Source organism: Pelodiscus sinensis, chromosome 22, assembly GCF_052426305.1.
Source record: "Pelodiscus sinensis isolate ZL-2025 chromosome 22, ASM5242630v1, whole genome shotgun sequence".
Classification (NCBI taxonomy): domain Eukaryota; kingdom Metazoa; phylum Chordata; order Testudines; family Trionychidae; genus Pelodiscus; species Pelodiscus sinensis.
Window position 1 is genome coordinate 12551259 of NC_143073.1, and position 13673 is coordinate 12564931.

General features: G+C 52.5%; 1 protein-coding gene across 1 annotated transcript; it reads left to right on the plus strand.

The window, feature by feature from the left end:
- The first annotated feature begins 8983 nt into the window (after positions 1–8983).
- On the plus strand, positions 8984–13589 carry LOC102458020 (serum amyloid P-component-like). The gene is made up of 2 exons (XM_075907969.2): positions 8984–9109; positions 12743–13589. Exons 1-2 carry the CDS (start codon positions 9046–9048, stop codon positions 13354–13356), a joined length of 678 nt encoding a protein of 225 aa, XP_075764084.2. The 5' UTR covers positions 8984–9045; the 3' UTR covers positions 13357–13589.
- Positions 13590–13673: the final 84 nt, after the last annotated feature.

The following is a 13673-nucleotide window of genomic DNA, read 5'->3' on the forward strand; positions in this document are numbered from 1 at the left end:
GGCTCAGCTTAGAGCTCTACTCACATTCCAAATGCCTTAGCTCAAAACCAGAGCCTGCACCCCAATCCTCTGCCCCTGCCCCTGCCTGGTGAAAGGGAGGGAGGATGGGGGAGGGAGGGAGGACAGAATGAGCAGGGACAGGGCCTCAGAGAAGAGGCACGAAGGAGGTGGGGTTTGAGGTAGATGGTGGATTGCACTTAAATTCAAAAAGTGATCTTGCGCTCAAAAAGGTTGGAGAGCAATGGTGTACGCACACGGATGTGTGTGTGTGTGAATGTTCTATGACATGAAGCAAGGGTGTGGGGATAGGGAAACAGGGGAGATATATAGGCATAGACAGACAGAGGGAGTGTATAAGGATAGATCGATAGAAGGGAAGCAACTTCCTGAAGGGAGGTTCCAAAGAGGATGGAGAGAGGCTGTTCTCAGTAGTGACGGATTGTAGAACAAGGAGCAATGGTCTCAAGTTACAGTGGGGAGGGTCTAAGTGGGATATCAGGAAAAACTATTTCCCTAGGAGGGCGGGGAAGCACTGGGATGGGCTTCCTAGGGAGGGGGTGGAATCTCCCTCCCTAGAGGTTTTTAAGTCCGGGCTTGACAAAGCCCTGGCTGGGTTGATTTAGTTGGGGTTGGTCCTGCTTTGAGCAGCGGGCTGGACTCGATGACCTTCTGAGGTCTCTTCCAGCCCTAGGATTCTAGGATTCTATGCTTACAGGATGGGGGACACTAGCAAAGATATGGGGCTCACAATGGATAATCAGCTGAATGTGAGCTCCCAGGGCAAAGCAGTGGCCAAAAGAGCTAAAGCAATCTTGGCGAATCTCAAGTGGGAACAGAGAGATTATTTTACCACTGTACTTGGCACTGGTGCTGCAGAAGGATCAGAGAAGAGTCACGAGAAGGCCTGACAGCAAAGGGCCCCGGGTGCTCACTCTGTTTAGTTTAACAGAGAGCCGGTTAACAGGTGACTTGGTTACAGCTTGTAAATACCTACCTGGGCAGGAGTGGGGAAAATACAGGCTGTGGGCTGGACCCAGTCTTTCTAACATTTCTGGCCCTGCTGTTGTACTCCCACGCTGCTTCTGGAAGTGCCCGGCTGCTGTTGGCATGTCTGTGTGTCTCTTGGGGGTGAGGGGACCAGCAGGTCTCTGTGCACAGCCTCGGTCCCCAACACCATCCTCACAGCTCCCTTTAGCCCACTGCCCCCGCCCCCATCCCCTGGGTGTGCAGAGACATGCCAGCAGCAACCTCTTCCAGGAGTGGTCCGGAGCCATGTCAAGCTGGCACCCTGCCTGAGTGCCCCACTGCATTGCCGGTCAGGAAACACCTGTGGTAAGTATCTCCCAGCCAGAGCCTGCAGCTGGCACCCCCTTCTGCACCCCAAACTCCAGCCCCAGATTAGAGCTCCCTTCTGTATTCAAACTTCTTCCCAGACCCCACACACGCACTCCTGCACCCCAACTTCCTGCCCCAGCCCAGAGCCCCCTCCTGCACTCAAACTCCCTTCCAGATCCCACACCACCTCCTGCACCCCAATCCCTTACCCCAGCCCGGAGCTCTCTCCTGCACCCTGCACTCCTTTCATTACTATAGTAGAAATGTGTGGCCCATGACAACATACCAAAATTCATGGGGCGGCCCTGCTGTGGAAATGATTGCCAACCCCATGGGGAACAAATATTTACAAATGGACTCTGCAAGTAGCAGAGAAAGGTCGACCGTGAGCCAGTGGCTGGAAGTGGAGCTAGGCAAATCCAGACTTGAAAGGGTGTGAATTGGTCACTGTGAGGGTAATTAACCAGTGGGACTATCTGCAGAGGGATGCAATCGTTTCTCAGTCCCTGGCCATTTGTAAATCGTGATGGGGTGTGTTTCGAACAGCTCTGCTCTGGGAATGGTGTGGGGCGTTCTCTGGCCTGGGTTGCACATGGGCCCCCTGGTGCCTTGGAATCTATGAATCTTTGCTTGTGAGGGTTGGGTGGTGGGGTTCCATCTCTGCTGCTCCAGCCAGGTCAGCGCCTGCCCGAGCAGCCGTTCCCAGCATCGCTCTTGGAGGGGGCTGAGCCTGGGCCCATTTTCCTGCCAGGAGCGGAGAGGGGAGATAGCGATGTGTCTGGTTATGCAAGACATGCCAGGCACTAGGCAGGACGGGCCTTGCAGGGGTTCTGGAGCAGCACCCGCTGTTGGGCCACAGGGGCCTGGTGAGCCCAGGCAGAAGGTGCCAGGGTGGCCTGGTGACTGGAGCAGGGGCTGGCAGGAGAGGCGAGATGCAGGGATTTGGGGACAGCTGGTTTCCTTCACCCCACCCCCAAAAATCACACCCTCTCCTGAGAATATCAGCCGGAGCCTGGCATGTGCCAAGCAGCAGCGGCGGGGGGGCAGTGAGCTCAGGCAGCTGAGGGCTTGTGGTTTCTGACCAGATGTGGGCACTTCCCATTTCTGCTGAGTGCTCTGTAAGGCCCCCCAAGAGCAGGCTCCCACATGGTGGCCTCAGACAGCCCCTGAGACTCGCCCCACATGGACCTCAGCACCAAAGCAGCACAGGACCATTATCAGCTGTGCTTTCCTCCTGGGGCCAGGATCACCTCCTGTCGGATCTCCAGGCATCCGCTGGCGCTGGGAGACCCTGGCATGGCCCCATCCCTGGGAGCTGGGCGTGCTCCATGTTCCAGGGGTGGGAGTGCCCCACTAGGGCTGTACGTACCCCCTATCCCCAGGGCTGAATGCCCCCATCCCCCCGGGCTGTGAATGGCTGTGCGGTGTCCTGGGCCACACCTCCCTGTGGCTCGTGTTTTGCGCTGGCGGTGGGCAGCTGCCCCTGCCTGGCCGTCCCCTCGTCACCTCCCTGCCCATCTCCCTGAGCCTAGGCGACTATTAAGGACAGAGCTCCAGTTAGAGGAGTTAAGAGTAAATAATACAGCGGGTAAGCAGCTTTCCGGCATCTCCCCCCCAACTGAGTCAGGCAGCTCCGCTGAGCTTAGTGACTGTTTGTGGAATGACTCCTGGCCGAGCCCTGCCCTTCCCACAGCCTTCCCTCCGGTCACAACCTTCCCTAAGCTCAGGTTCCCCCCAGGGCATGTGGTCTGGGGACCTGGGGATGAACAGAAGCCGGCCCTCCACCAGCAAGCTGCCTCTCCATCCCTCCAGGTCACAGCTCCCAGGCCGGGGCGTCACAATCCGCTGCCATGGGAGGCCGCGGACAGAGAATTAATTATGACCTCACTATATGGGAGGGTTAGGGGCGGAGCCTTACCAGCTGGCCACCCAGACAAGGCATACGCCTTGGGGGGCAGAGGTCAACCAGCCCCCTGTCATTGTGAGGCTCTAGGGGGACAGCAGGGACACACACACAGCTACAGCCTTGACCACTCTGCCACGAGCCCAGCAGGCCAGACAAGGGGCTGCAGCAGAGAAGGGCTGTGATGGTCACTGCTCACAGTGGGCTGATATCAGGGTACCATTAGAGAGAGGGAAGCTCCCCCCATGCCTCATATGTGCATGGCCAGCTACTGCAAGGGTGTGCCAGGCCCTGGGGAGCAGAGAGCACCAGATCTTCAGCTCCGGAGAAACTGGCTTCTGCCCCTTGAATTACATGGATTTCCCACCCCATCCTAGTGCAGCAGTTCTCAGTCCACGCCTCTCTGAGGGCTGAGGCACCCCACTCACATGCAGTAAGGAAGCTTTGGGTGGGCAGGATGGAGAGAGTTCCCCAGAGCTGGGTCTGCTGGCACCTCCTGGCTCAGAGGCCCCCTGGCACTAAGGACAGGGCACGGGACGGGGAAATGCATTCCATGTGCAGCAGCAGCCATCAAAGAAGCAAACAGAGCGCAGGGAACCATTAAACAAGGGACAGAGAATAAGACAGAGAATATCTTGCTGCCTCTGCATACATCCATGGTTCTCCCACCTTTTGACTACTGCGTACAGATGTGGTCGCCTCAGCTCAGAAAAAGATATATTAGCATTGGAAAAAGTTCAGAAAAGGTGGCAACAAAAATGACTACGGGTTTGGAACATCTGCCATATGAAGAGATTAAAAAGACTGGGACTTTTCAGCTTAGAAAAAAGGAGACTAAAGAGGGATATGACAGAGGTCTATAAAACAATGACAGGTGTAGAGAAAGCGAATAAGGAAAAATTATTTGCTTGTACCTATAACAAAAGAACAAGGGCTCACCAAATGAAATTAATAGGCAGCAGGTTTAAAACAAACCCAAGGGTACGTCTACACTGCATCCCTAGTTCGAACTAGGGATGCAAATGGAGACAATCGAAGTAGTTAATGAAGCGAGGATTTAAATATCCCGCGCTCCATTAACATGATCTCACCGGCGCGCTAGTTCGAATCACAGCTGATTCGAACCAGGAAGTGCGCGCCGGGACGCGTTAATTCGGACTAAAGCCCTTAGTCCGAACTAATGTTACTCCTCATTTTTTGAGGAGTAACATTAGTTTGGACTAAGGGCTTTAGTCCGAACTAACGCGTCCCGGCGCGCACTTCCTGGTTCGAATCAGCTATGATTTGAACTAGCGCGCCGGCGAGATCATGTTAATGGAGCGTGGGATATTTAAATCCCCGCTTCATTAACTACTTCGATTGTCTCCATTTGCATCCCTAGTTCGAACTAGGGATGCAGTGTAGACAAACCCCTAGGAAGTATTTCTTCATACAATGCACAGTCAACTTGTGGAACTCACTGCCAGAGGATGTTGTGAGGACCATGATTTTAACAGGGGTCAAAAAAGAGCTAGATAAATTCATGGCAGATAGGTCCATCAATGGCTATTAGCCAGGAGGGGCAGGAATGGTGTCCCTAGCCTCTGTCAGAGGCTGGGAATGGAAGACGGGGAGGGATCACTTGATGAATCTCTGATCTGTTCATTCTCTCTGGGGCACCTGGTATTGGCCACTGTCGGTAGACAGGATACTGGGCTAGAGGGAACTTTGGTCTGACCCAGTGTGGCCGTTCTTATGTGGGGAAAGAAAGCAGCATTTTGTCCAGGCTGAACTGAATGGGAAGACTGGAAAATGTGGCAGCCAGTCATGGGGCAGCTCTCGCCCTGCACTGGGCAGGTACACCTAGAGAACAGGGGCCAGCTGCAGACAGGGAAAGTGGGCTCTGCCCAAGCCAGCACAGATGCCCTCGTGCTCTGGCCCCTGCCAATTGACAGATGCTTGTTGTGACAAAGTGGGGATTTGATTTGCCTTGTTATGTGGCATGTGAGTGCTACTGTCCCATAGTAACCCTGTGTGAGTGTGCCTCAGTTTCCCTGAGCACTGCACCAATATCTCGCTGGGCATGGGGATTTCGATGTGACAACCTCCCCCATGTACACAATGGCTGATTCCCTTCATTACCTGGAGGGAGTGCAGTCAGGTGACACCTTTTGCCTGGGAAACAGGACAAAGGTCGGAGGAGGGGCCTGGCTAGGGGAGGAGGGGTAGGACCAGGAGCTGGGTCAGTCTGGGCTAGCTTAGGGTGCAGAAAGGGAGCCAGGCCCTAGCTCTGGGGCCCTCTCCACAAGCAGGATGGTGCTGGCTGCTTGTGATTTCTGTGCTGACACGTCTGTTTTATGCTGTGTGACTGTCGACTAATAAACCTGCTGACTGAGAGTTTCCTCCCCACCCCCACCTTTGGTAACTCTCGGGGTGGTTAGGGGCTGCTCAGTGAGCTGGGAGATTCCCTTCTCCCAGGGAAAGTTCTCCTGGAAAACAGCTGCTAGATACCCCTTCTCTGAACCCTGAGGTATCTTCTTGTCTGCACACAGCCCCTAGCTTCCCCTGGCAAACACAGCCCCTAGCTCCCCCCTCCCTGTCCCTTGAGCTACCCCTTGGCCACACACAGTCCCAAGCTGCTCCGTCCGATGGGGGTGAACCCAAACGTTAATGAGTTTTCTTCTCTACCATGGGAAACTTCTGATGCGCAGTGCGGATTTCTATATCAAGTGATGGAGAAGCCTTCTCTTAGGGTACGTCTACTCTGCAGCATTATTTTGGAATAATTGACACGATTCTGACATAACATAGTGCACATCTGTACTACACACCTTTATTTCAAAATAATGTCGAGCTGGAGGACTTCTTCCTCTGACTCCAAGTAACCCTCATTTCACGAGGAGTAAAGGAAGTTGAAGGAAGAGTGTTCTTCCTTGGACTTCCTGCTGTGTAGACAGTGCCAAAAGCTGAATTAAGCTAATTCAACTTTAGCTACGCAATTGAGATAGCTGAAGTTGCGTAGCTTAATTCGACTTCAGCCCGGCAGTGTAGACGTACCTTTAGTGAAAAGCTTGTTGGGCTAATACACATACTGGTGGTGCTAAGTGGGCTGGGAAAACAACATTTGACGAAAACTGCAAGTCAGATTAGGGGAAGATCCTTGACTTTGTTTGTGGTATTCACATCATTCGTAACTGCTTGCGAACAGCCGCTGACTGCGTTCCATTTGATTTGGAGTCCTTTCCTGTGAAAGTTTATAAATATTTTACACTGTTCCTGCTGAAGAATTGAAAGACTTCTGCTAATTTTTTGACCTCGAGTATTTTAAATTGCTAGTGAATGTCAGCTCACAATTCCCTTCTCGGGGACCAGGGCTAGAGAGAATTTTGTTGATTTTTGATGAGCACAAGGCATATTTTCTCACTCAAGGCATATGCTCAACAGTATTCAAGAAAGTTTTCAGTGACCTTTGCACAAAACTGGGGCTTGCTTTTCTAGTAAGCAAACAGCCACCTTTCCAAAGATGGTGGAGGCAATCAAGAAAAACAACTCATCGGTGGGAGAAGTTGCACTACATATCCATACCTTCAAAATAATTTAGCATGAGGCTCAGAGGAAGATTAGCCATATCACACATCGAGACCCTGCTGCTGTCTTTGGTCGAGGGTGGGGAAATTAAAGAACAGGAATTTTACAAGGCAGTCGAGAATTGTTATTCAACATCTCTGAAGCAGTTGGAACCCTGGAAAGCTGCCTTTGAGTGCACAGAAATGCTTGAGTGGGCCTTGTTGAGAAGCATGCTGGTGTGGGGTATTATACAAAGCAGTCTTGCCTTTGCCACACAAGAATTTCCACTCTGTGTCTGATAGATGAAAATCATATTTTTGATGAATGGTCAGATGGAAAACCAACAATATCCTGTCACGTCTGACTGGAAGATTCAGAAAACCCCCATTTCTGAAACGGGGTAGAATGTTTTTCCAAAGATGGACAATAAGGCAGTAGAATACTCAGATCTGGCAAAGGCTGTTGAGTTTGTTTTTTGCCAGGCCCCACAGCCTGTGTTTAATGTGTCTTTAAAGTAATTAATACAGTTTGGTCACTTGAAAAATCGTGTCTCCATGCTTTTCCCTGTGAAGGCTATTTTGTTTGTGTGAGTGAATTTGGCCCTAGAGACTGTGCTGCGTTTTCATGACAAGTTGCTGAAAAACAAGCAGATCCTTCAAAAAATCGCTTCATCTGACAAACACAGTCCCCGAGAAGGATCCCGCTGTGGAGGAAGCAAGAAGAGGACGAGGCAGACACTTGTAAAGAGCAGTAAGCACAGATTGGTAAGTATATATTGTTAATTTGTTTTTACCAATGATTAGTTACTAGAGGATTTACCTTGCATTGCCTGGGTCCTTGTGATGGTTGAGGGCAGTGGATGGAGGTGCATCAGTCAGTGCAAGGTGCTGAGAGGTGTGTGTGTGTGGGGGGGGGGGGGATAAGACCAGGATGGTGGGAAGTGTAGAACTCAGGGAATCGAGAATGGTGCTGCTCTAGTTGTGAGCTACTCTGGAGGGTGAGGGAAGTGGGCAGCTCATCCCATGGGCAGCTCATCAACTGGCAGTTCCTGGATGGAAGATTGTCTGGGCCCCTGACCAGCCAGTCTTTCTGTCCCCATCCCTCCCCATCCCCCACCCAGTGGCTCCTCCCAGGGAGGCAGGGCTGGGCTCTCTGGCCCCAGCTGCCAGCTCCCCCCAGAAAGGACAACACGTCCTCCCAGGCAGCAATGGCTGTGCTGCCCAATCCCCCCAGCCAGTGGCTCCTGATGGGGAGGGCTATCTGGCCCCCACATCTGGCTAGCATGCTTGATCCTTCAGGCGACTCCTTAGGGAGGCCAGCACTGTGCTGCCCAGCTCTGGGGGTGATCTTGCGGGAGCCACAGCAGTGGGTCTGGTGGATGGTAGAACTTTCCTTTGTCCTCCTCCGGCCCTGTAGCCAAAGGCTGGGAGGGGAGGGGTTTGGGGCAGGCGGTTTAAATTTAGGTACTTCAACTCCAGCTATGCAATTAACACAGCTGGAGTTGTGTACATTACTTCGAATTTCTGCGTTAGTATAGACATGGCCTTAGTAACTTACCTTGATCTGTCTGCTTTCAATTGCAATTACATTAATCCCATGTTTTTATACTTAATGATTGTTCCCTGAGAGGGAACAACCACTGTGCATCACTCCCTTTCACTGTTAAAAAAAGAGAGAATTTATGAACTTTCTCTGAGTAAAACATTTATATGGAATACAAAGGATTTATCTGGGATTTGGGTCCCTTTTGAGGGCTAGTCCCTGTAACGGAGAACTCCCAGATCTGAGCTGGTTTGTTGTGTGCTCTGCTAGTGGGTTTTTACCCCACCTCTGTGCCTTGGCTGGGGAAGACCAGAGTATTGGGGCCAGGAGCAGAGCGTGATTGGACGCCTCCAAAGGCAGGTGACCAGGCTCAGTGGCATGATCAACACACCGAGTGACAGGTCCAAGGAGAACCCTGTGATTCAACCTGTGACAGGGAGTGTCTCTGTAAACAGGCGGTGCTGGGTGCTCAGATATCTGCCCTGCACAGGAGGAAACAACAGCTGAAGGGTGGTGATGTAATGAGCTCCAGATCCAAAGGGGAATTCCAGACTCTGCCCCTGGGATGGGATTGGTTGAGCACATTTCTCCTCCCGCCTCCCGTCAGGGATCAATCAGGTGCCCATGCCTGCAGACTGGCATTGCCTGGGCGCAGGATTCAGGCAGAGCAGCCTCCCACCTCCCTTCTCAGCATTCTGGTTGCTCTGTAGGTGAAAAACATGGCGAAGCGGCAACTGTGGCTCCTCGTCCTCCTTGGCCTCTCAGGAGCCATCGCCCAGACAGGTAGGGGGAGAGCCAGCTACACTAGGAGGCCAAGCCCTGGCTGGGCAGAGAATGACCCAGCTGAGTGTGAGCTTCAGGAGGTCACAGAATGGCTGCCTCACACTACCGAGGACACTGGATCCAGTCAGAAACATCCAGCCGTAGCTACAGCCCTGCCCTGAGTCCAGGGTCTGGTGGGTAGCATTGGTGGGTCTGTGTGCAGTGGGGGTGTGAGGGAGCCCTGTGCAAACACCTCCGGCTGGGGAGCCCCAGGCTCGCAGCACGTCTGGGTCACCAAATCCGGCTCCCCTGCGCAGCGCCGCCAGCTCCCGCCATGTTCTCACAGACGGGATTGGTCGGGCTGGAGCCATTGGCCCATTACTCAAGATGCTCTAAAAAAATTGAAGCCCTCTGATTGGCTGCGTGTCCCACTTGCCCACCTCCTGCGGCAGAAAAACCAATCACAGCTCCTGCAGTTGTAGCGCCCCACCGTGACAACCCAAAGCCATCCTCACAGTAGTTCTGGGCACCTCCTCTCCCTCCCCTCCTGGGAGCTATTTGGGGGCGGGATTATACCATTGACTCGGCCCACTGCTGTCGCTTCCTGGGAAGGGCCAAAAGGGTGTGAAGATCCCCTTGAGCCACTCCCTGCCAGGGGAAGGGATTCCTCTGCAGCTGCATCCAGGTCTGGAGAGGGGGCTGCAGAGACCTGGGAGGAGCAAAAGTGGGGCAGGGCCTACAGTGAGAGGAGAGATTGGGGGACAACATTAATTACTGGTCAGGGAATGGGCAGGCTTGGACGAAGCTGCAGGGGCCAAGTACAATTGGGGGAAGGGATAGAATTGACTGTGACCCGCAAATTGGGATGGCAGGGTGGGCAGACCAAAAATGCAGGATAACCGTTCTGCTAAAGAGGCTGCAGTTGATGGTTTGTGGTGTGTGGAGGTTGGCAGCCCTGCCTATGGCTGGGGGGTTGGCTGAAGTTCCCCAGATTCTGTGTGACCCTACTGGTGTGTCTGGCCTTTCCACATCCTTTCCACACTCCTCCCTCAGGGTATGTCTACACTACCCCGCTAGTTCGAACTAGCGGGGTAATGTATGCATACCGAACTTGCTAATGAAGGCCGGGATTTGAATTTCCCAGGCTTCATTAGCATAAAGCCGGCGCCGCCATTTTTAAAAGCCGGCTAGTGCGAACCCCGTGCAGCGCGGCTACACGCGGCACGGGCTAGATAGTTCGAACTAGCTAGCTATTCTGAACTATCTGTACTCCTCGTGGAACGAGGTGTACAGATAGTTCGGAATGGCTACGTAGTTTGAACTATCTAGCCCGTGCCGCGTGTAGCCGCGCTGCACGGGGTTCGCACTAGCCGGCTTTTAAAAATGGCAGCACCGGCTTTATGCTAATGAAGCCCGGGAAATTCAAATCCCAGGCTTCATTAGCAAGTTCGGTATGCATACATTACCCCGCTAGTTCGAACTAGCGGGGTAGTGTAGACATACCCTCAGACACTGAGAGGCAGGACTAAGGATGTTAAAATTCGGCTAATTGACTAGTGGACTAGTTGATGGTATTTCCATGGATTAGTCAACTAGTGGATAGTCAATTCTGCGTTCCTCCTTTAAAATGTACAAGAGCCCTCCTGGGGGTCTTGTATATTTCAAAGGAGGAATTGCAAACTCCGCTTACAGCTCGGAGCCAGTGGGAAATCCTGCATGCGGGTACCTTTTTTGAAATGCACAGTGGGGGCTCCTGTGCATTTCAAAGCCATGGTGCCCGGGATCAGAGGGGGACTCAGAGTCTCCTGCTGACCAAAGGCTCAATGCAACACTGAATGCTACTAGAAGCAATCCCGGGCTCCTTGCGGCATTTCCTGGGGAGCCCAGGGTCAGCTGGGGAGTCCCCAGCTTACCCCGGGCTCCCCGAAGCTGCCCCTTTGAATCGCACAGATGCATGGATTAAAGGGACAGTTGCCGAACAACTGATCCACGGATCAGCTGTGTGTCAGCTATCCCTTAGAACAGGGGTCTCCAAACTTTTCAGCCCGAGGGCCGCATTAACTATCAAACAGCAGTTCGGGGGCCGACTACACACTTGAGGTCCAAATAAAAAACAATCAAAACATGGATGTTGTTTTTAATTATTTATTTAATATTATTTTATTCAGTTATTATTTAATAACACATTCATACACTACACATGAACACCTGTATTAGTGTGAATGGTGAAATTGTTTCCTGGATGCCAAAATAGCAGACATTTCTGGCTTTAGATTTGTTGTCCCTAACATCAACAGTGACCTGAGATTATCATCGGACAAGTTTGTTCTCAAATTGTTCTTCACGTATTTCATTCTTGAAAATGTTTGTTCACACAGGTATGTTGTTCCAAAGATTGAAAGGTACCTTGATGCAAAAGTTTTGACATTAGGAAAGTCTTCCTTGGGCAAAAACTGGTAAAAACCCACCAGTCCTATTTTGAACTTATCCCTAAGGAGGTCATTTGCTTGCAACTCAATGACTTCCAGCTGCAGTTCATCTGGGCAACTGGCCACATCTGCTTCAAATGCGTTTTGAAACAATCTCACTTCTTCTGCCTTTGAATCCAAAAAGGTCTCCACGGGCCGGATGAGAGGGCCTCGCGGGCCGCATCCGGCCCCCGGGCCGTAGTTTGGAGACCCCTGCCTTAGAACCACACAACTGCACGATTCAAAGGGGCAGCTGCGGAGAGTCTGGGGTAAGCTGTGTACTCCCAGCTGAACCCAGGCTCCTACCGGCATCCAGTGTAGCATGGAGCCCGGAGTCAGTGGGGGACTCTAAGTCCCTCGCTGATCCCGGGCACCATGGCTTTGAAATGCACAAGAGCCCCTGCTGGGAGTCAGCAGGACTTCCCATTGGCCGCATACTGTAAGTGGAGTTCACAATTCCTCCTTTGAAATGTATAAGAGCCCCTGCGGGTGCTCTTGTACATTTCAAAGGAGGAATGCGGATGTGCCCATTGACTAATCCACAAGTCAATTACCCACATTTTAACATCCTTACTCCAGCCCTGAGCCCCGTCCTGTACACAAACTGCATCCTGCAGACCACACCCCATCCCTCACCACAATCCTCATTCCTAATACCATCCCTGAGCCGACATCCCTGGCACAGAGTCCGTACCCTTTCCTATGCTCCAAACCCCTGTCCCAGCCTGGAGCCCCAGCCCACGCTCTGAACCTTCAATCCCAGCCTGGAGCTCCCTTCTGTATCCCAAATCCTTCATGCCCAGCCCCACCCCAGAACCCGCACATTCAACCAGAGCCTTCCTGCCCTCCTCTGACCCAACCCCCAGCCTCGGCCTGGTAAAAATGAGTGAGGGTGGGGGAGAGTGAGCAACGGTGACTGTGGGGGGGATGGAGTGAATGGGGGTGGGCCTTGGAAAAGGGGAGGGTATCCAAGGAAGGGCTGAGGCAGGGGCAGGGCAGTTTCAGTTTTCTGAAATTAGAAATTTGGGACTCCTGTCTGACGGAGCTGTGTACAGTCCCAGGGCTGGGAAGCAGGGGCAGGCCCAGGGCTGGAGTACTAGTCACTGGGGAACATTAGAAAGTTGCATTAATGAGAACCTGTCAGAATGATGAGATCTCAGCTGTTGCCTTTTGCGTCTCCACACAGATCTCGATGGACAGGTGTTTGTTTTTCCCAAGGAATCTGCTGATGCTCAAGTGATCCTGAACATGAATCACAATGGGCCCCTTCAGAACTTTACCGTGTGTCTCAGATACTTCACGGACCTAACCCGGGCCTACAGCCTCTTCTCCTATGCGACCAGGACCAAGGACAATGAGATCCTCCTCTTCAAAGACAGACCTGGAGTGCTCTCACTGGTTGTTGGGGGGGAATGGGTGGTCTTTAAATTCCCAGAAAACACAGGCTCAAGCAGAGGCTGGGAGCACGTCTGTGCCAGCTGGGAATCTGCCACTGGCATAGCCGAGCTCTGGGTGAACTGGAATCCCTTACCTAGGAAGGGGCTGCAGAAAGGCTACTCCATCAGCAACCAGGGTGTGATTGTCCTGGGGCAGGAGCAGGACTCCTTTGGGGGTGGGTTTGATGCCTCACAGTCATTTGTAGGGGAACTTAGTGACGTGTATATGTGGGACCTGGTCACTGCGATGTCTGATGTGCGCGCTGCCAGCGCTGATTCGCAGTTGTCCCCATCTGTCCTGAACTGGAGCGCTTTGCAGTATCAGATAAAGGGCTATGTGGTATTGAAACCCATGCTGAGATAAGGGCCCTATTGAAATGGAGCCTGGCCTTGGGAACCGGGGCCTCACCATCCAGCTGCAAACCCCAAAACTTCAGGTGCACGGCAGAGAATAGCGATGCACATAGGCCTGGGGCTTCTGAGCAAAACTAGCATTAACTTCTCCTCTTGTGACTCCTCCCCCAGGTGCTTGTGTCATTTGGGTATTTTCCTGTGTCCAAAGACTGGTCTGACTTTGTATCCCAATAAATGGTCTGATTTGCTGCCTTATAGCTGTGGCGTAGTGAGAATCCCAGCATAGCCCCAGTAGGTGCAATCTCAGAAAGGGAACCTGGTTTGTGT